The sequence below is a fragment of the Anabrus simplex genome, chromosome 2 (assembly GCF_040414725.1).
Source record: "Anabrus simplex isolate iqAnaSimp1 chromosome 2, ASM4041472v1, whole genome shotgun sequence".
NCBI classification, from domain to species: Eukaryota; Metazoa; Arthropoda; class Insecta; order Orthoptera; family Tettigoniidae; genus Anabrus; species Anabrus simplex.
In genome coordinates, this window is record NC_090266.1 from 714,566,873 (window position 1) to 714,591,189 (window position 24,317).

Here is a 24,317-nt window from a genome sequence, read left to right on the forward strand (position 1 = left end):
TTATTAGTTTTTAAGAAAATCAATGTACCTACAAATTAACGTGTTTAAAATCTTAGCAATTCACCAAAGCTTTAATAACAGCTGAGGATGTTCCTAAGTAGGAACGAAACATGTACTGTTGACAAATAAAAATTTGCTAAAAGACAAATAAAAAAGTACCAAAACGGTGGAAGAATTTTAATATTGTAAATCTCAGTGATTAGATTTTGATACGGAAAATGAAGCTGATTACTTGCAATACTGCGAGACTGACGTGTAGGCTGTGGACCGTGACAGCGCTAACGAGTGTGACTGAGTGTAGTGTAAATAATCGATGACACTCTGTGTGTCACTGTAGATGGAACATGAGAAACTAAGAGAAAGCGCGAACCGTGTAAGTGTGTAACCGTATACATGTGTAAGTGGTAAGCTCGGCTATTTTCTGTGTGTGTGTAAATCTGTAATTGTAGTGCTTAGTTAATAAATCTTAGAAATAGGTTGCTACCAGGTTCTGTACGCATTTATTTACTTATTTACCCCGCCAACACGTTACAATAATCATGATCATTATAAGCAGCTTCAAGATGTGCAGAGGGATACAATGGTAAGATCAGTACGGGATTTGGAAATGAGTATTTGGCAGTGAAATATATGGATACATTTCTGAAGTATTTGCTGTGTGAAAATGTATTTTGGAGCTAGTGTGGCTGGGGATTATGACTTCTTATATCTTGAACAGATGACCTGATATGGACTGTTTTTAAAACTAGTGCATTAGCCTTAATAGGGGAAGCTTTACATATTTCGTACCTATGGGAAGATTGTGGTCTGTGGTGTGGGTTACTGCAGTCATGGTCTAGATCGTGAACCATGCGCAACACCTGAGTGGCCTAGTAAGTGGTCCTGAGTGCCGGGATGCCAGCTGCACGGAGTGCCAGATGGGAGTGGGCATCTCGGACAGATTCTCAGTTATGGCCCTACTTGTGCTCAGGCAGCTAGGACTATACAATCCAATGATGGTCCCTAACCTGTTAGAGGAGAGATCCTCACTGGTGCTATGTTTAAGTAGGGTAGCATCCTGCTTCAGGGAATTTACCAAGCTCAGAATGTTTTAAGCAGGCACTGGACCTATGGGAGTAACGGAGACCCACTTCCATTTGACAGGCGAGGAACTGTTGGAAATAAATTTGGCAAAGGAAATGGAATTTGATAAGGAGCTATCAATATTAAAGGGGCAGCCTGGCCGAGGCGGTAAAGGCGTGCTCGGTTTGCCCAGAAGGATGTGGATTCGAATCCCCGCCAGGAAGTCGTAACATTTAAGAAACGAGATTTTCACTTCTGGAGGTGCACATGGCCCTGAGTTTCACTCAGCCTACACCAAAAATTAGTACCAGGTTAATTCCTGGGGGTAAAGGCGGCCGGGTATAGAGCTAACCACTCTAACCCATCAGTGCCGAGGTTACGGATAGTGGAAGCCAACCTTCCACCCCTTCAAGGGCCTTCATGACCTGTACGGAGATGACTTATCAATATTAGTGGGGCTAATGGAAGAAAGTAAAACAGGCTGAGTCAGCAAAGAGAATGTGTCTGGATGTGTTAGGAGTTAATGATATTCAGGTAAGGGGAGATAACTGTATGCTAATAGATTATGAAGTGTTCTTGACAGGTGTTAAAACGAGAAGGGAGTAGTATAAAAAAGGCCGGAGGTAGCTATCTGGCCAATCACAGCGCAGGAACAAAAGTACACTTGGTCATGTGTCTTGTGGGCGTGGCCTTGTGTGGTGGGGCTGTCGTCATGTTGAATTATCCAAGATGGCCTCTGCCATTTTGAATTTTCCAGGAGTACCAACCTAACTTTTTTTGAATTTTGACATTTTTTCTTATCACTGAGATTTACAATATTAAAATTCTTCCACCGTTTTGATACTTTTTTATTTGCCTTTTAGCAAATTTTTATTTGTCAACAGTACATGTTTCGTTCCTCAGCTGGATGTTCCTAATCAGATATAATTTTAAACTATGAATCTTTAATAGTGGACAGTATTCATCATCATCGTCACATCCCCAATATGCATCCAGAAACCACGTTCATGCACTCCCCCTTGTGAACGAGACGCTGTTGTATTTGGTACAGTGTGGATCATGTCAGTGGAGAGATGCCATGAAATATTATTACTACACGAGTATGCTTGAATGGAGTTTTAAAAAGTAGGGAAGATCACAATATGAAGATAAAGTTGGAATTCAAGAGGACAAATTGAGATCAATATTCATTTATAGGAAAGGGAATTAGGGATTGGATTAATTTACTAAGGGAGATGTTCGATAAATGTTGAAGTTCTTTGAAATTATATAAGAAAGGACTAGGTAAGCTCAAGGTAACTACACTATTAGGTACACTACTCCACTGGTTGAAGCTTCCATTGGCTGGAGCGCTATGAACAACAGGGAGTAAGGTACACAGTCGCAGTACAGCAAGCTTGTAAACTCCCGCGTCTCTAAAACATCTCCTCAATCTTTCATCAAATAATAATCTGGTTTAGTTTGATTCGATAAGTAATGATACTTCCAATAGATTTAAAAACAATATGAGTAAAAATGCGTTAAATTTCGTCTCATGCTGAACAGGTACAGTAGAACATCAACTATCAAATACATGACATACAATACGATAAGAAATAAAATATTGCCATGCAACTCAAAATGATTAATTTCTTTTCTGATGAGGTAAATATGTAGATCAAATGGCTTAGGAAAATATGCAACATATCAACATCTTTATGGAATTATATTAAAGTATTAAAACTTGCGTGTCAGGAGACTTAATTAGTTGATGAACCAACCCAAAGCTTAGCCTTCTTATTGACATATTTTCTCAGTGCTAGCTCCTTACTCTATGCATTTAAATGCCGTATCCTAATAAACGTCCTGGTCTTTACGTAGAGAGAAATTATTTTTTTCATGGAATACTGGAAAGTTTTAATTAAAACTCGTAAAAAGTTTTCATTACGTTTTTGCATCCGCATACAGTCTGTTACGGCCTCTCTACTACATCAAGATTTTTTCTTCTTACCGTCTGCTATCCGTCGCATTCTACTGCTGCCATATTCTCACCATCTACTTGCTCACTCAGCTTTTCACTAACTGGCCTGTTTCCCTGCACTGCTGCTGCTCCACTGTGACGTCACGCTTACATATTTTTCTTTGAGTAACTTCTGGACTCGCTTCACCACCTATATAAGCATGCTATTATTTTGTTTCGTTGGTCAGACATCGAGTGAAATTATTCCTGAGCGGAGAGAGCAGAATATTTCGCAGGCGGCTGGTAAATTGCTATATTTTATATTTTTATTCTGAAAATGCTGCATTGAAAATCTTCATACTGAGTGGATGAGCAAATGTTATAACTTTTTCACGTTTCGTGTTTCCATCAAGACTTAAAGACTGAACTATTGATTATTCTATACCCTCCTGGCTTTTATTCTAACAGAGTCCTTCGGACTGATATCTTTATTAATCTTCAACTTTACATGGTGAACTACATCTGGACAAATGTTAGAAGTGTTTCTTGAGGCCGGAGCGGTTGCTGTAACTACTAACTGATAGGGTTTAAGCAGCCTGGAAACCCCCCCCCCCTTCCTTTTTTTTTTTCTTTCCACGGTATTAACTCGTATATTTCTGTCTTGTAACAGGCTCTAACTCTCTATTTTACTTACCTCTTTTTGGGTTTGATATTTGATTGTAAGTGTGGCCTTTATTCACTATTGTCAAATTGTATTAATACCCCCCCCCCCCTTTCTTAATCAGTACTGTTTTAAAAAAATATACTAATTGTGGTTCTCTGCCAATTACAGGTCTTGGGTTTTTGCAGAAATTTATTGGTGGTGTTCGTAAGAATTTTTAATCAAGGTCTGTCTCGATTGCATTCTGTTGTAAAAAGGGCCGAGCCCTTACTAAAATGTTTGCGATTCCTATTCTTGGTTTGTAGCACTCTGCCTGTTCTAGTCATTTATGGTTGAAATATAAGTTACTTAAATTGATTCCCTTTCCTTTAATTCTTGTTTGTTGTGTGCTCCCTCCCCTTTGCTCTTTTTTTTTTTTTTTTTTTTTTTTTTTTTTTTTTTTTTTTTTTTTTTTTTTTTTTTTTTTTTGGACTCTGCACTTACCACGGACGGCCCTCTTGGTCGGCCCGCCGAAGCTTCACTGACTCTACTGATTGATAAATGTCATGTCTAACACATTTGTTTTTGTGTTGCCGTAACCTAACGAGATTTATGGTTTTGGGTATCTGACGTATGCCCTTCCGTGGTCTGACAAGTTCCCACCAGTGAAATGATACCTGCCTGCCTTACGTGCTGAGTAGCTTGAAATGTATACTGTTTGATGATCCTTTGTGCCGTGGGTCGATCACTTTTTATTACCTGTGCTGTGATTTTCATTTTGTCATTCCTATAAATATATCATTTATTGATACCACATACTATTTCTCTTTGCCACAAGCCTGACCATGAAACACACCAAATGTAATTTTGAACTGGGCAATGTTTTTTAACCACACATGACTGGGACGTGTGAGGCCTCCTTTTCAAATAACCCGAGATCCAGTTACAGGTCTCTTCTCGTGGCAGTGAACAGTTTTCTTTCGAGGCACTAAGAGTTTCATCAATCGAACAACACTTGAAAGCCATATAACCCGCAAGGTATTTTAGGGAATCTTAGGGGACATCCTCCCCTCCTACCGATCGACATGAACTCTCCTCCCTTACCAACTTGGTTTCGACGTCCTCGACAAACATTTCGGTCTCTGAAGACTCGTCAACAATGTCAATGCACAGCTCATTTGTGACAAAGAGCATTAAATTTTCTTCGGACTCGGGTTTCACAATAGTTGTTGATGGGCCATTGAAGTCTTCTCCGACCGACGTGTTTCCAGATAAAGGAATCGAATTTGCACTTCCCAATAATAACAGCAGCCTAATTCTCTCACTTCAAATGGAGTTGGGTTGTTATAAAAAGCTCCCAACCCACGAACACGAGAGAAAAAGTTCTCCAAACAATCCTGGTTTAGGCGCGATGTTAGTATGTAAGAAATACCTTGCCCTTTCAGGTTCTCAAAAAGTCTGAGTAAGGACTTAATTTCAATTACAAATCCCTTCTGGAAAGGTAGTGGACTGTTTCTTTTGCCAACCCTTATTTGGGAGATAATGCCCAGAAATCTTTTCAGCATACTTTCTTGGCTGTGAAGATTAAGCCTGTAGCCATTTCTGAGTGGAGTTTTATGGTCCTTGGGGATTCTAGAATTTCATAAATGCGTAAAGATCTCATGGAGTGATATCAACTGTTTGGTTATGCCAATTTTATTCTTTGGATGGAAGGAATTTTAGCTAACTTCATATTTTTTTTTCAAAATGTTCCTTCCTAAAATAAGGGTGCGGGGATTATTCGGCAGCGAGGATTATTCGCGCAAATATGGTAATTGAATTTTAATATTACTTGCAAACAATTAGAATGTTGTGAACATTTTCCCTTTTCCAGAAATAAATTGCAAATTTTCATAAAATAAAAGAAAACAAGTTATGAGAGCAAATACATTTTTATTAATTCTTAAATAATTTGTTAGTGTAACAAATGTTTAGTTTGAGTTCATTTTGTAACAGAAAAATGCAAAATAAATCACTGAATTTTGTGTTTGTTCCCAAATTTATTAAGAATTCAGAATATAATTTAATGTTTCCATAATAGAATGTTGGGTTCATCTTACAACATAAAATACTGTTTTTACTTGCTTATAATACCCCCTCCCCATTTTCAACAATTATAGGAAAAGAAAAAAAAACAGAAAAAGGGATCGAAAAAATCGTGCAAATATGGTAACTTAATATTACTTACAAAGAATTAGAATGTTGTGAACATTTTCCCTTTTCCAGAGATAATTTGCATGTTTTCATAAGCTACACTCAACAAAAGAAAACAAGTTATGAGAGTAATTCAAATTTTATTAATTCTTAAATAATTTGTTAGTGTAACCAATCATGTTTTGAGTTCATTTTGTAACAAAAAAATGCAAAATATATCACTGAATTTTGTGTTTGTTTTCAAATTTATTAAGATTTCAGAATATAATTTAATGTTTCCATAATAGAATGTTGGTGGGTTCATCTTACAACAGAAAATACTGTTTTTACTTGTTTATAATATCCCCCCCCCCCAATTTTCAACAATTATTAGGGGGGAAAAAATTGGAAAGAGGGATTGAAAAAATCTTTCAATTGCCCAGGCACAAAGGGCAACATTTCAGTTAACGGTAAAACCCATTCTTCTGCACCATGCATGCACTGGTCTTGGCTACTCCCACCACAGATTTCTCTATTTCCTTTCAGTTTACGAGCTCCACAACCTAGGTGGACACAGCAGACACAAGCAGGAGGCTGACGAATTTGAGCACCTTCAAATACCACCAGACTGAGCCAGGATAGAACCTGCAAGTTGGGGCTAGAAGGCAAGCGCCTTAAACATCTGAGCCACTCAGCGCGGCACTCAGAACACTTTATGCGTCAAAAAGGACTATGTTTGCGGAGAATGACATCACTGTTCCAGCAGCTTCCATCAGATTATACTGATAAAGTGACAGAATTACAATGTTTTGATGCAAGATTTTGGACAATGCAATGCTGCATAGCCTTGACTGCCAAGCAGTGCTGAGCAGTTATGGTGTTGTGTTTAGTCATGTGACCAGTCAGATGTTGTAGTACACGAGGGGGTTGATACAAAACTGTTTGTGTGTGCTAATATGACTTTTTGTGCAAACAACGTCTAGATTAAAATAACTATTTTGTGTGTTGATTGCAAGATGATAGATGATCCTTTTCTGCTTTTAAACCATGCCAACCTGAGCTATATTATGTGAAATTTTCAAATATTATACCCTCCCCTACTTTTTAAGTTGAAAATTACACAAAAAAGGGGGGGATATTACAGGAGAGTGAATACAGTATTTTGGATTGTAGTGTTTCTCTCTACCAAAATTACCAGTCAAGTAATACTTAATACATCCAACAGGCACTTCTGATTAGATATTTATCACCCTTGAAAGTTTCTGAACTCTATTCAATAGGATATCTCCCTGCTTGATAGTTGCTTGATACTGCCAATTTTTGCAATCAGGTCGATTAGTTTCCACAACACCTCCAACTTTATCCACTTTACAATGTAGACGGCCAGCAGAAATGAAGCGAGATAGTTCTCTGTAAAACAAAAACAACAACTTGATAACCAAATCTATACAATATTAAAAAATCCAACAGGGTACAAATATTACTTATAATTTCAAAGGTCTCTATTCGAAAAAGAAAAAAAAATTCATGCACAAGTAATATTCTGTACTGGAGCTAATGCTGATGCACTCCTTCATATGAGGCCAGGAACTATCTGGAGAGAGAGAATGCACCACTCTTTCAGAGTAATTTTGTCTTTATTTGTGAACAAATTAATTACTACGTCTGTTTAATTACTTGAACAAGCCATGTGAACACTGCATAAACACATATTTCACTCTAAACTTAAAGTAGCTGAAAATATATACAACTAATCACTAAAATAACTATATAAATTAAGTGAGCTTTAAATTCCAGAATTTGCCCTGAAAAGGGGTTAACATGCCAGTAGATCTGCCAAGGACCTCTGATAAAAATACATCTTCATCAATGAATGACATGTTTCATTCTACAAGAACATACTCTGATTCTATTAAATCACTTTTAACCATGCATATAACTGTACAATACTGTTTATGTTGTATAAACTTGTCAGCGATTGTGAATTGGTTATATTATGAACAAGTGAGACATATCATATGAATGTAGAATTCTGTTATTGCCACTTTAGTGACTTTGTTAAAGTTTTCTGTACTTATGCTGAACCAGCTTCACATTCGTTACTTCCAGCGCCAACAGTTGGACTGAATCCAGGTCGCATGATTCAACTTCTGGTTGCTAGCACAAACTTGTCTGCAGTATAGTTAGGGTGAAGCCATAAGGCGAACAACTCTGTTTAGTGGAGAGAGTGGGAAGTGCTATGTGGCTGCGGTCTATTTGTTTTAATGTGTATTAGAAAACAAATGTATGATAATAGTTTTGAAGAAATAAAAGTGCAGCAATGAATTAAAGATTACCTTGTATGTCTGTATTTTTAGTAGTGAATTAATATCCTACAAAACGGTCCTGAGTGGTGAGCTGCAGCCTAAATTCATGGAATTTAGTATAGGTAAGTATAACCTAATCCACCCCCAGATATACTTGCATCAGAGCAATCTCCAGTGGGATTAATGTTTTTATGTGTACTGGAAAATGAGTGCACGATAATGATTTAGAAATAAATGTGCAGCAAAGAACTAACACACGGGGTGCCACGTGCCACCATAGAGTTTCCCGCTGGTCTTCAAATCTGAGACGTGACACCGTATGGTGGCACACAGTTCGTGAAGTTCGAGTTGGTGTGACTCTATATGGTGGCACAGCAGAGCTTAGGGCCATGTGCTGTTCAAGGTGAGCTGTGCCATCTATGCACTGGTACTACGTGAAGAGCAAAGGACATGACTCATTCAAGCTACGTATATCTACTTTGTGTGGTGCCACAGTTTTCATCCAAAGTCACTGATTGGCAAATGGTGAACCTTGCAATTGCATGCACGCCAAACATTGTAGATTCCTTGTTCATGGCTATGCAATGACACGCAGTACACTTACAAAACAATTGTACATGCTGGCAAAGGTACCTTCTTCAACAATCACATTCCATTGTAATGAAACTTATGGGCCCATATCAGGACAGTGGTTACTTCCTTAGCATCGACAGTTGCTACACATCAACTGAGCTACCCGAGATGCTCCTGGACCATTAAGACATGCTTCAATGGCATGATTAGGAAAAATAAAGAAGGTTTACTAAAGGATATTGTAAATGTGAAGCTTAAATAGGTTTGTGAGCAGTTTGAAAATATTTTCAAATTAGTAGCATTATTCAGGTTTAATATGATCACTTACTAGCATTAGGTTTTCATAAATATTTAGCTTACGGAATTCATGCTGGTTAGTTTGAATTTGCAAGTAAAGTTATCACATTCAGAATTCCTTGACCAAACGGTCAGCTATGGGGCTCTTCGGTCCAGAGGAATTATGCAAACAGGATTAAAATCACTGACCCAAAACAAAATCGAACCTGGAACCCTCTTACTCTCAGACTGGGTGTTCTTGTCTGTCCCAACATTCTCCTCTTCATAAACACTCACAACACATCACACTACCAACCACCATATCATCAGGCAATAGTGAATACATCCCTCTACATAGGGTTGGTCAGGAAGGCCATCTGGCCATAAATCAGGTTTTGTCCAGATGTGTGCCCCCAACCCAACCAGGGTGTGGGAAAAGCAGTATAAGAAGAATATAATAATTTCTGATATACATTCCATCCCTTTACCAAGGGAAAAAAAAAAAAAAAAAAAAATGTGACAGAGAATGGTGTCATGATATATTTTATGTCTAAGAAAAAGTAATGCGAATCTGTAAGGTGTCACACATGACCTTGGTATGATGCGATACTATTTACTTAGTACATCATATAATTATATTACTAGACTGTATAAACAACCTACATCATGTATAATTGCTCACGCACTGGGGAAATATGATTAAAATTCATGCTTTGTATCAGTGAAATAATGGGCAATATTCGGCTTGCCACTCAATGTGTTAAAGAGTACTTTGTATGTCTTTATTTTCAGTGATAAAATAATAGCTACCGAGCTCGATAGCTGCAGTCGCTTAAGTGCGGCCAGTATCCAGTAATCGGGAGATAGTGGGTTCGAGTCCCACTGTCGGCAGCCTTGAAGATGGTTTTCTGTGGTTTCCCATTTTCACACCAGGCAAATGCGGGGCTGTACCATAATTATGGCCACGGCTGCTACCTTCCAACTCCTAGACCTTTCCTATCCCATCGTCGCCATAAGACCTATCTGTGTCAGTGCGACGTAAAGCAAAAAAAAAATAAAAATAATAATAATAGCTTACAAAATGGTCTTGAGTGGCAAGCCACTGTCTAAATTCAAAGAATTTAGTAGAGATAGATTAAACCTAACCTACATACAAACCAGATGTACTGGGGGTTTAAATAAGAGCAAAAGAAAGAGAGCATGAAATGTTGCTTTACCAATTAATAGCATGAATGGGGGGAATTTTCCAGATGCATGCGATCGCTGAGGTTGGTTTGGCGGCTTTTTTGCAATGTGTATTTCTATGGTCTCCTTTATGTTTAATGATTTGCTTTTATTTTCGATGTGCAACATTTTAAAATCTTGTGTTGATGTCTGTGAAATGGTGGGAGCTGTCATACACATGCTCTCTGAAGGCTGAATGCAGTTGTATCTAAATGCATTTTCGTATTGTTTGTACCTGGTATGGAAACTGCATTTTGTTTGGCCTACATATGTGGCATTGCAGTTTGGTCCTTGATATCTGAGTTTGAAATCACACTGAACTTATAACACAAGTCAATCAAATTCATAATGGAATCAGAAACTAACAAGATGATCATTTGTTTAGACATCACAACCAGTAGAAATAATGACAATCCATCATACAAAACACACAGAAAACCCACTCAGACTTCACACACAATGGACAATGAATCTCACCACCTGAACACATACAAATTTGCAGGAGCAAAAACAATGATACACAGAGCAATATCCATACCAATGAGTAAAACAGATCTCAAAAATGAAATACGGGCATAAAATAATACATTCTGCATCATGAGCTGATGAGTCAGGTATGTGTATGCTATTGGTCATCCATACAAATATAACACTTTGCTGCCATGCGTATAAAGGGTGATTTATCCAAATTGCAAAAAAGGGGTGTTTACTAGCATTCAGGTAGAGCAACTCATCATCAGAATTAACCGACAGGCCACTGGATGAATGCCTATACAGAGGTGCCAACCTTTGAAGTGGGTTATCAGTAATCCCATTTTTAACCCCCCCCCACAAACGTTTACGAGTCAAATTCAAAACACCCCATTTGCCCTTTCCTACAGCAATCTATTCTAAAGTATATCATATAACACAATAAAATTTGCTCATTACCTGTTAGTTCTGCGATAAAAAATTCTTTGTAGCTTGTTTCGCACCCAGCAGCTGCTTTTCGGTGTAGGTTTTCTTGTAACATACTTCCCCCTGAGATGACATTTTCGTCTTCAGAACCATAAGCGATTCCAGTGTATGTACTTAATGTAGGCCTGAATTCTGTCTGATTTTTACTTAATGTAGGCCTGAATTCTGTCTGATTTTTCCTAACACTGAAAACTCTTTCTGTGGGAGAGTTACTATGAGGTACACTTAGTACTGCAAATACAACATTACTTAATATTTTATACTTAATTTGTCCACTTTCATTTTTAAGCTCTGCAATGTTGCCCCAATTCACATCAATGTTAGGTCCATGTACAATATATTCTGGGAAAGTATCACACTGGTAAACTGCAAATTCCTCTTCAAGTTTGTCATGTTCACTTTCTTTGACCAAAGTTGGGAATCTTCGAACGAAGTATTCAAGAGATGAATAGGAAACCTTCATTCTGAGAGAGATGTCTACAACTTCGGCATGATGAAGAAATTCATCATCAAGGGCAAATTTCCTGGTAATGTAACTGCAAGCTGCCACATAAAACTCTCTTACAGAATTATAAAACATCTCTTCATCACAGTCATTATCTTTCAAGTATGCCCTAGCTTTTGCTCCAATTACCAAGTCCTCATTAGCTTTCTGGTATTTCCTCCTTTTGAATTCAACACTCAAAAGGGAGGTAGATTCTGACTGAAGAGAACATGGCTGAACAAATCTGACCAATAGGTCAGTTAAAAGACCAGTAAGTTTCCTCCTAAGAAGATGTATGGCTGGAGCATCTTGTTGCAGAAATATATTCACAGAGTTAAAAACAGGAAGTGTACTCTGAAGAAAGTAGCAAAACAGTTTTGTGTGTGGGTCTTGTATGAAAGATTTCAGTTTCAAACTGCTTGGTGGTCTCATTTTTATGGTGGGTCTCACTACAAAACATGAGCCTCAAAGCTTCCCACTGCTCAAGAACTCTATCAATAGACTGAAGAAGTGAGAGCCAACAGGTACTAACATATTTCAAAATTTTGTGACCCTCTGTGGCACAAACAGCCTGATAAACTTTCAACGTGTTTTGTCTTTTAGAACTCTTATCAAGATAGGAATATAACTGAACCAAATAGTTCTCTACATTGACTGGCAATTGGGCTGCTGCTTTTTGTGCACAGATGTGTATGAGATGACATGAACAACCTGGGACATAAACAGAAGAATGCCTGTCTTTCACAAATTTGGCAACACCTTTATTTGCTCCCATCATTGTGTATGCATTGTCAGATGAAAAAGAAATGCAATTTTCCCATGGAATGGCTAAAGAAGACAATTCACTATTAATAACAGAGAAAATTCCCTCACCAGTATTGTCGCTACTCTCTAACAATGACAATAGAAGAGTTGATATTTGACCTCTCTGAGCATTGAAGAAAGAGACAACTATAAGATAAAGTTTAACTGCATTTGAATCCGTACTACCATCAGTAGCCAAGGAAAAAGGCGTTATTTGCAAAAGTTCACTTATTTCCTTTTTTTGCCTCAGATGCCGTGTATTGAACTAAAGCAGAGGTTTTAGTTCTTGCACAACCATATTTCTGAGATATTTTAGAGTCGGGGAACATTGATCTAAACAAATTTCCAGCGTGGTCTGAAACTGATAACGGAATATTATGCTCCAAAAGAAATGATGTGAATAATAATTTGGCATTTGTCACCGCAGTTTCATTACTTTTTACGAAGAACAATGAAACAGACTGGTTTCATAATTTTGATTCGGCGTATGTGTGATGTTTCTTGGATTCTATGTGTCTTCTGCAATCATCTCGTCCACCGTGAGCCACAGAGAAATCACACGAACACACACTGCAGAACACGTGGTTTTCACTAACACGTGAGGCAAGTAAGCATGGCCATTCCTTTGTGTAACTGTCTCGATATTTCTGTAACACTGCTGTCTTCTTAGAAGAAGATGCTATTTGACAATTGCTCCGCTTCATTTCACAAAACCAATCACTACTTTTCGAATCAACGTCTAGGATAATTAGAATTGAAATGCGCTAAATATATACCATTCTTTCTACGAACATGACAGAGAGCCAAATGCACGCACTGGAGAACAGCAGAGCAAGGAGTAGCGAGTAGCAAGGAGTAGAGCCTACCTCATGACCGACTTGATACGTCATTCCCGCGTCATTCTAGCTAAGAGAGCAGCGTACATCTATGTAGCTGGCCGTGATTTCACAACGCTCGCGGGAAACTAAAGGAAGTGACGACCAAATAACTGCCAAATATGTTTAGTAGCCAACGTACAAACAGTGAAACGAGGAGGGTTGACCAGTAATGCTCTAAGAGATTGAATATTTTTTACTTCTTTCCTTTTTTTGCAGAAATTAATTTTTATCATGACAAGGTTGCTTTTCTGTAATAATTTCCCCTTCGACCGTAATGCCGTAATCGCGAAGTGAAATCCGTAATCATTACGGACAATCCGTAATAGTTGGCACCTCTGCCTATAACTACATTTTAGTGAACCCCACCGCAGACCTGCCGATCTTTGGAATGGGGAATCAGTAATCAGGGTAATCGCGGAATAAAGGGATGCACCGACACGGACGCCTCAAATTTCCACTTTTAAAATACATCTACCCTGAAATAAATGTTCATGTTTAAATACCTGTTTAGTTATTCTGGTGTACATATTTTGTTGTACCATGCTTCACTTCTTGCAACTGCTTCAGTTATTCTACTGTACAATTGTGTTGTAGCATGCTTTGCCTCTTGTAACTGTTCAGTGAATATTTTCTTGAAACATGCCATCTTTAGTTTCTCAATGAGGAACAATGACAATGTATTTGTACTTAGTGAGGACCTAAATTCAATTTGATTTTTTTCTTACAATGCTAAAGATTTTTTTGTTTGGGCATTACTGTGAGGCACTGATTAAAAAATCTAACATAACCTTACTGAAAGTGTTAAGCTTCATTTGACCATCTTCATTCTTTAAATCTGCAACTTTGATCTAAGAACACCAATCCTACTACAATGTATGTGATCAGATAAAATGTCACACTGGTAAGATGCAAATACTGATTCACATTTATCATGTTCTGAATCTGCTATAATTTTGCAAAATCTGTTGAACAAATATTTTATGGATGAAAATTGAACACCTTGCCTCAATTTGAAATGAGCAATCACTGCATGTTTCAAAATCCATCACCAAGAGGAAATTTTTCACAATGATATCACACGCTGTAATGTAAAACTCTCCAACACAGGAATGGAACTCTTGCTCATTACTACAACTTAATTCTTCTTCTTTCAAATAAACATTACACTTAGTACCAATCACCAAAACCTCATATCCTTTTTGGTGCTTACATTTTTTAAAATTCCACCTCAGTAATTGAAGCCACTTCTGCTTGTACATTTGAACCAGAAAATGTTCAATATTGACTGGCACATGAGTATCAGCTTTACGAGCAGTTAAATGGATTTGAATGCATGAACATCTCTTTACTAAAACAGAAGACTGTTTGAGCGAATTGGCCGTGCAGTTAGATTAGCATAACCATGAGTATGCATTTGGGAAATAGTGGATTCGAATCCCACCATCGCCAGCCCTGAAAATGGTTTTACCCAGGCAAATGCTGGGGCTATATCTTAATCAAGGCTTCCCATTCCTAGCCTTTTCCCATTCTTCAGTCGCCAAGAACCTCTGATGTGTTAGTGCGATGCTAAACAAAAAAAATGTATAAAATTTTCCCAAGGAATATTTAGAGAAGAAAACTCATTGTTAACAAGAAAAAAAATACCTGGACATGTATTATCAGCACTTCCTAATAACGATAAAAGTAACCTGACCCAGCTCTAGATTTTAGAATGAAATAACTAAACGATAAACCTTGACATCTTTGGCATCATTACCACCGTCAGTAGCTAAGGAAAATGGCATGCTTTGCAAATACCGAATTGTGTCTTCCTGTTACTAGCCATAAAATTTACAAGTGCAAAAGTTTTTGTTCTTCCACAACCATAGCCTAATATTGTGCAGTTTTTGAATCCATAAACATTGCTCTGACTAAATTGCCTGCATGGTCAGAAACTGCAAATTGAACATTATGTTCTAAAAGAAATGATGTAGAAAGCAACTCTGCGTCTGTAATGCTCTTTTCCCCACTATTGACAAAGAAATTTGTTATTGGTTTATGATTAGCCTTTTTTATCCAAGTGATTCGTGTTTCACGGATTAAATGTGCCTTCCGCAATCATCTTTATCAACATGGGCCACGGAAAAATCATAACACACGCTATAGAACACGTGGTTAAAACTAATTTTCAAAAGATTTTAAACATGGCCATTCTTCTGTATATCTATTATGATACTTGGAGCACAGTATTTTATTTGCTGCCCTGTTGTTGAAAGCGTAGGCAAGCTTCATTTCTGCAGCACAAGAACATGCCTTAACCATAAAATAATCACAATATTAATTATTATTATTACAGAATGTAATTCAATAATATAGCATATTATAGTATTGAAAAAGGTGGACCATTATGACATTAATTAAATAATTATTACTGTGATCACAATTCAAAACAGATCAAAACCATGAAGTTTATATCCTATGATAAAATAATCAGGATAAGAAACCTGGAGCAAGAACCATGGGGGATCATTGGCTGAATATGATGTCATACCGGTATTATGCAAAGCCGCAAAGCCAAGAACAAAGACCAACCTGATGGCCAGACTGAGGCATGAGATGAATGCACATATGCTCTTTGCGCATTGTGATATCACAATATCACCAGGTGCTACATTTAAAATAAAACTTGTTTGGTCATTTTTTCATGTGGAAAGTAAAATAAATATTGAAAATCCGTAATAAATATGCCCTTAACCGTAATATTAGCAAGAAATCCAAACAAATTATGGAAAATCCATAATTGTGGCAGGTCTGCTACTGCATACAGGGCTCTGATGAACACAGATGTTCTCTGAGGTTATGCTAATAAGGGGCATCAGCAGAAAAGGCTTCAATCTGTATGATGGTATCGCTGAATAGCAAAGGGTTGCCTTCTGTAAGAAGTCCAGTTTTCTGCTTCATCAAATGGATAAACAAAAGAACCCAGGCTGGTGGTAGTAGCTATTTGGTTTGAGAAGTGTTCTCACGGCATTCTCTGGGAACACTCATCCATGGTGGAAGACACCCTTGAGCGATTTGATCATGAACCCATCCTTATAGATCACGTAAACAACCATATATGATGAATGTCTTCCCTAGGGTGTAAGAGATTTTCTAAGACAATGCAACATGTCACACACCTAGAAACATTCAAAATTTATTGATACCATAACCAAGACTTCCAAGTACTTTACTGCCCCGTCAATTGCCCATCTGAGCTTCTGTGAGACTACTACTACCCTGATCTTACTAAGTCACTCCCAGCTCATCCAGCTGCAGTTCCTCCAGATATTACCAGGTGGTCATCACAACACGACTTGACTGTGGATATTTATTAGTTCCTTTTTGCTGTGCACTGTATAAAATTTGTAACTGGTAACATCTAGGTGGTGGCTGACATTATCTCCTTTACAGTGCCAAGACAGTCAAGGTTATCAACTTGCATAAAACCAGTCAACCCTGTGCTACGTTTGTACTGGAAGAAAGTGGTTATGGTTCATAAGTATGGTTTGCTCATAGTACCTTTCGGGAAAATAAATGCCAAACCAGTTCAACAATGGCTGTCCCTGACTGGCGTGAATCTTATGAAATACATTAGGCATAATTAACACAACAGGAAAAGAGTTTCTTGGAAAGATGTAATCATGAATCATGAGGATCAGTAATTGAAGCCTTAATTCCACAGCCATTTCTAACTCTATTTCTTTCCAGTCGGCACCTCCTTCTTAGTCTCTTTATTTCTCTATTATAATAAGGTGGGTCTTTACCATTCCTTACCACCCTTAAAGGTACAAACCTGTTTTTGCATTCCTCAACAATTTCTGTCAATTAGCAGACATAATTGTATGTACTTGAGATACCAGTAAGTGGAAGTTTATGGGAATCTTATTATTTTGCAACTAAATAAACTAAACAGAAAAACCAAACCCAAGGGACAACAGCACATTAGAACATTTACCTGCCATGATAACTCCTGCCCGGCCACATGGACTGAAGATACAGAAGTGCGATAACATCCTAAGCTGTATTTCTTGGCTTTCTTGACAGTGTCCGCTGCTTCTCATTTAAGACAGCTCCTCAGTTGGTCTCACAAGGCCGAGAACCCTATTCTAGCCCCGAATTCAGTACGGTATTATAATCACTGAACTGTCAGGTATCGAATTTGGGGCCTCCATGTAAGAGGCAAGCAATGCGCCTGTCCAGCGTTGATCAGCATTTATGACTGCTGCCCAGGTGGCAGATTCCCTATTAATTGTTTAACTAGTCTTTTCATAAACAATTTCAAAGGACTTGAAAATTTATAGAACATTTTCATGGATAAATTATTTCAATCCCTAATTTTTCTTCCTGTAAACTAGTATTGGCCCCATTTGTCCTTTTGAATTCCACGAATTATCTTCATGTTATGATCTTCCCTTCCTACATAAGCTCCACTGAAGCTCAGAACATACCGCTTACCGAGCAGCATATCTTCTTACACCCAAGCCTTCCCAGCCCAAGGTTTGCAACATTATTGCAATACTAAGTCTTTTGTCAAAGATCACCCAAAACAAATTGTGCAGCTTCCACTTGGCTCTTTTCCAGTGCTTATAACAAGCAATCCTGGTAAGAGTGCCACACTCTGAAACCATAATCTAACTGGAGTCTTACCAGAGACTTATATGACCTCTCCTTTACATCCTTCCTACAAACCCTACGTACCTTCTTAACCTTACAAAGAGATTTGTAACCTTTATTTACAACCACGTAAATGTAATTACCTTACTGAAGATATTTACTTAGAGTGATCCCCGTGATAAGACTTTAATTCCATAAGCACAGTAACTGTAAGTGATAAGGACTTCTCATCTTAGTGAAACTGACAACCTGACTTTTCACCGTGTTTCACATTGCTGTCCATCTCAATCAATATCAATCAATACTGATCTGCATTTAGGGCAGTCGCCCAGGTGGCAGATTCCCTATCTGTTGCTTTCCTAGCCTTTTCCGAAATGATTTCAAAGAAATTGGAAATTTATTGAACATCTCCCTTGGTAAGTTATTCCAATCCCTAACTCCACTTCCTATAAATGAATATTTGCCCCAGTTTGTCCTCTTGAATTCCAACTTTATCTTCATATTGCGATCTTTCCTACTTTTATAGACGCCATTCAAACCTATTCGTCTACTAATGTCATTCCACGCCATCTCTCCACTGATAGCTCGGAACATACCACTTAGTCGAGCAGCTCTTCTTCTTTCTCTCAATTCTTCCCAATCCACACATTGCAACATTTTTGTAACGCTACTCTTTTGTCGGAAATCACCCAGAACAAATCGAGCTGTTTTTCTTTGGATTTTTTCCAGTTCTTGAATCAGGTAATCCTGGTGAGGGTCCCATACACTGGAACCATACTCTAGTTGGGGTCTTACCAGAGACTTATATGCACTCTCCTTTACATCCTTACTACAACCCCTAAACACCCTCATAACCATGTGCAGAGATCGGTACCCTTTATTTACAATCCCATTTATGTGATTACCCCAGTGAAGATCTTTCCTTATATTAACACCTAGATACTTACAATGATCCCCAAAAGGAACTTTCACCCCATCAACGCAGTAATTAAAACTGAGAGGACTTCTCCTATTTGTGAAACTCACAACCTGACTTTTAGCCCCGTTTATCAACATACCATTGCCTGCTGTCCATCTCACAACATTTTCGAGGTCACGTTGCAGTTGCTCACAATCTTGTAACTTACTTATCACTCTATAGAGAATAACATCATCCGCAAAAAACCTTACCTCCGATTCCACTCCTTTACTCATATCATTTATATATATAAGAAAACATAAAGGTCCGATAACACTGCCCTGAGGAACTCCCCTCTCAACTATTACAGGGTCAGACAAAGCTTCACCTACTCTAACTCTCTGAGATCTATTTTCTAGAAATATAGCAACCCATTCAGACACTCTTTTGTCTAGTCCAATTGCACTCATTTTTGCCAGTAGTCTCATATGATCCAACCTATCAAATGCTTTAGACATGTCAATCGCGATACAGTCCATTTGACCTCCAGAATCCAAGATATCTGCTATATCTTGCTGGAATCCTACAAGTTGAGCTTCATCAGGGGAATAACCTTTCCTAAAACCGAATTGCCTTCTATCGAACCAGTTATTAATTTCACAAACATGTCTAATATAATCAGAAAGAATGCCTTCCCAAAGCTTAAATACAATGCATGTCAAACTTACTGGCCTGTAATTTTCAGCTTTATGTCTATCACCCTTTCCTTTATACACAGGGGCTACTATAGCAACTCTCCATTCATCTGGTATAGCTCCTTCGGCCAAACAATAATCAAATAAGTACTTCAGATATGGTACTATATCCCAACCCATTGTCTTTAGTATATCCCCAGAAATCTGATCAATTCCAGCCGCTCTTCTAGTTTTCAACTTTTGTATCTTATTGTAAATGTCATTGTTATCATATGTAAATTTTATTACTTCTTTGGCCTTAGTCTCTTCCTCTATCTCGACATTATCCTTGTAACCAACAATCTTTACATACTGCTGACTGAATACTTCTGCCTTTTGAAGATCCTCACATACACACTCCCTTTGTTCATTAATTATTCCTGGAATGTCCTTCTTGTAACCTGTTTCTGCCTTAAAATACCTATACATACCCTTCCATTTTTCACTAAAATTTGTATGACTGCCAATTATGCTTGCCATCATGTTATCCTTAGCTGCCTTCTTTGCTAGATTCAATTTTCTAGTAAGTTCCTTCAATTTCCCCTTACTTCCACAGCCATTTCTAACTCTATTTCTTTCCAGTCTGCACCTCCTTTTTAGTCTCTTTATTTCTCTATTATAATAAGGTGGGTCTTTACCATTCCTTACCACCCTTAAAGGTACAAACCTGTTTTTGCATTCCTCAACAATTTCTTTAAACCCATCCCAGAGTCTGTTTACATTTTTATTTACCGTTTTCCACCTATCATAGTTACTTTTTAGAAACTGCCTCATACCTGCTTTATCAGCCATATGGTACTGCCTAACAGTCCTACTTTTAAGACCTTCCTTTCTATCACATTTATTTTTAACTACCACAAAAACAGCTTCATGATCACTAATACCATCTATTACTTCAGTTTCCCTATAGAGCTCATCTGGTTTTATCAGCACCACATCCAAAATATTTTTCCCTCTGGTTGGTTCCATCACATTCTGAATCAGCTGTCCTTCCATATTAACTTATTTGCCATTTGTTGGTCATGCTTCCTGTCGTTCGCATTTCCTTCCCAACTGACATCTGGCAAATTCAGATCTCCCGCTACAATCACATTTCTTTCCATGTCGTTTCCCACATAGCTGACTATCCTATCAAATAATTCCGAATCCGCATAAGTGCTACCCTTTCCCGATCTGTACACTCCAAATATATCAAGTTGCCTATTATCTTTAGAAATGAGCCTTGCACCTAGAATTTCATGTGTCTCACCTTTAACTTTTTCGTAGCTTACAAATTCTTCTTTCACCAGAATGAAAACTCCCCCTCCCACCTTTCCTATCCTATCTCTACGATACACACTCCAGTGCCGTGAGAAAATTTCTGCATCCATTATATCATTTCTCAGCCATGATTCAACTCCTATTACAATATCTGGTAAATATATATCTATTAAATTACTTAATTCTATTCCTTTCTTTACAATACTTCTACAGTTCAACACTAACAATTTTATGTCATCCCTACTTGATTTCCAGTTCCCTGTTCCCTTATCACCGCTCCCTAGGCCATCCCGTTTCCCTGAATGTACCTCCCTATTACCCTTCCAAACAAATTTCCTAACTTATACGTACCACTGCGGTTTAAATGAAGGCCATCCGAGCGCCGATCCCTATCTCCGACCCACCCATTAGGATCTAGAAATTTCACTCCCAGTTTCCCACATACCCACTCCATAGTCTCACTTAAATCCCCAATCACCCTCCAGTCAGTATCCCTCCTACACAGTATTCCACTAATAACAATCTCCGCTTTCTTAAACTTCACCCGTGCTGCATTTACCAGATCCCACACATCTCCAACTATGTTGGTACTTATATCAGCTTGCCTTACGTTGTTGGTACCAACGTGAAACACTACCACCTTCTCCTTCCCCTCTTACCTCTCTTCTACTTTCCTCAACATCTGCCTCAACCTAATTCCTGGATAACATTCTACCCGGGTTCCCTTTCCTCCACAGACTTTCCCCACGTGTCTAACGATGGAATCCCCCATGACCAGAGCCTCAACTCTACCCACCTCATTTGATCCCCTCCCCTCCTGGTCAGCCTTATCTTTCCTGATAGCTGCAGAAGCTACTTCCTCCTCCCTTTTCTCCTTCCCATGACCCTGTTCCACCTGTCTTTTCCTATCCTCTACTCTACATTTCCCTTTCCTACCTTTTCCCTTCCTCCTACTTCCAAGCATCTCAGCAACAGCTCCCTGTCCCTCATCTTCCCTCTGTTGTTCTACCGATTTCGCACAGACACCTGTCCTGAATTCTGATCATGAATAGAGCCCTTGGCCTGCAATCTCCTTCCCCTTAGAACATTAGACCACCTGTCTTCTACAACTCCTCCTTTTCCTTCCCCTCCCTCTTGTACACCTACTGTAACCTGTACATTGTTTGAGGGAGTCCTATCTTCCTTCCTGTCTTCTGTGAGAATCCTAATTATCTCCCTCAAACTTTCCAACTCCTCCCTCATACTCCTCAATGCCTCACCACACCCACAATAAGTACACTCGCGCTACTTAGCCATTCTTTACGGGGGAAAAATTTTAAATTAAAAAATAAAATAACTTATTTGCAAAAAAAATAAATGAACGGAGGGATATATTGTCTGGGATAGTACACAACAATAAGGTAATTAATATACGACTACACTACAATACTACTTAGTCGTGCTCTATTTTTTTATCCTACAACCCCTATCAGGATAAAAGCTGCTGTTAATTACTGAATATCAAAAGTAATACACAAGAACTACACAATTCCAAACTGCAATTAAGCCTATCCTAATTTCAACAATATTTTAGTGAGAGTTTCTACGGATACCTCTACTACACCAGTACTACACAAATATTTTACAATAATAAAATAAGCACACTAAATTCTAATAGGATATTACTCGTATACTACTGTACAGTACACTACAGTAATTTTTAAACTACTTTCAGACGTATCCTAATTACGATACCGGTACCGTACCGTATGTCACTACTAAGCACAACAGAAATGAAATTTGCAAGAACTACTGTACTCAAAGATTACCAATGAAGCTAAATGCTTAGAGAAATTATTATTAGTATTACAGTCTAATAGATATACACGACAGATAACACACGAATATAGCAGGCAAGATACGGCACTATCTAAATGTACTGTATCTATACTACAATGTATCTATACTACACTACACTACACTGAGTTTGGTTAAATGCTTAAGTATCAAAAGGATTGCCGTACACGAAGAAAAACACGAATATAACTGGCAAGATACTATCTAATATATTATACCTTATCTTCACTACAATTCTACTGAAATGTGGTTATGTGATTATTACAGCTGGTGGATTACTATTATTTTCCCTACTCCACGGGACGGAGAAAAAAAAAAAGTGTCCTTAATTAGGCCTACTGAAAAATACGAGGTTGTCTACAATAATTTCTCAAATATTTCTATCAAAACTACTACTACTACTACTACTACTACTACTCTTCCTCCTCCAGGGACTTGAACTGCAAATACTGGGATATATGAACTTTATTATTATTAGCTAACCGCTCATAAATACTGAAAGATCGAGGGAGCGAAATATAAATTACAGATACTAACTACCTACTCAGAAGTACAAATTAATGGAATACAAGGTCAGCTGATTTTTATTTATATTTACTTGGCTACACTACACCCTTTGTTCACGACTGTAGCCAACAATCCAATATTTGAATATGAGGAGCGACAATAAACAATAACAATACGACTGTTAACTATTACCGTGTAATCTCTTTAACTTCTTTTTAAATGGAAGTTTACAGGCGTATCGTGTTTTTTAATGTAGTAAATTATTACCTTTGCGATAGTTTGAACGTATATCTATACGAAATACCGGAGAAGTTGCTGCAGAAGTTACGGTACTATTCCTTATGATAATCTGCCTTTGTAAGTACAACCAACGAAGCTACAGATATTTACAAATATTTTAAAAGTTAATATTGTTACCTAAAGTATTACCTAAACCTAAATTCGAAACAAGGTGCACCTAGCTAGCCTACTTAACCTAGAAAACGTAATTTACTGAAGACCAACTGAATTACTTGTTACAAAATTTAAATAATTATTACTACTCCCAATTTCTACCAACAGGCACTAAACACCACTATATAAACAGCACTAAATGAATCAGATATACACAAAATTAAGCTATTTCAATAGTTTTTCACTACTTTATCACTACAATAATGCAAGAGCTCTCTCAACAGCCAACCGTTCTCAAGCGCATCCAACAATGCAAAACATTGTGGAGGACTTTCTGCACTTGCTCACAATAATGTAACTTATTTACTACCCTACATCTACAAAAGGCCTTATGTCATTCCACTTCATTACTCATACTATTTGTATTATACAAGAGAACAAAAAAGGTCCAATAAAACTGCCTTACAGGACTCCTGAATCATTACAGGATCAGATAATACTTCGTACATACGTCTTCACTACAAACAGTTATGCCTTTCAGTATTCAGTCTGCAAGCCTCTGTGAATTTATTAAACGCTCACACAATTCTCTATTTGTAACCAGTTCTGTGGCCTCAAATACCTTACCCTCACCCTATTAGGAAGCCGGTTCATGCGTACAGCTCAATCAATAGAGTTCATTCCTACTTAGCCCTATCTCCTCATACCAACATCCTCCTTCCATTGTTCCCACCTGTTT

At 37.9% G+C, this 24,317-nt stretch overlaps 1 protein-coding gene across 1 annotated transcript in view; it reads right to left on the reverse strand.

The window, feature by feature from the left end:
• Window positions 1-5,553: 5,553 nt before the first annotated feature.
• LOC136864400 (26S proteasome non-ATPase regulatory subunit 6) overlaps window positions 5,554-24,317 on the reverse strand; it is a 121,382-nt gene continuing 102,618 nt past the window's right edge. Inside the window, exon 7 of the mRNA XM_067141344.2 lies at window positions 5,554-7,223. Coding sequence (XP_066997445.1) covers window positions 7,049-7,223 — 175 coding nt within the window. The 3' untranslated portion in view covers window positions 5,554-7,048. The remainder of the gene's footprint in view (window positions 7,224-24,317) is intronic.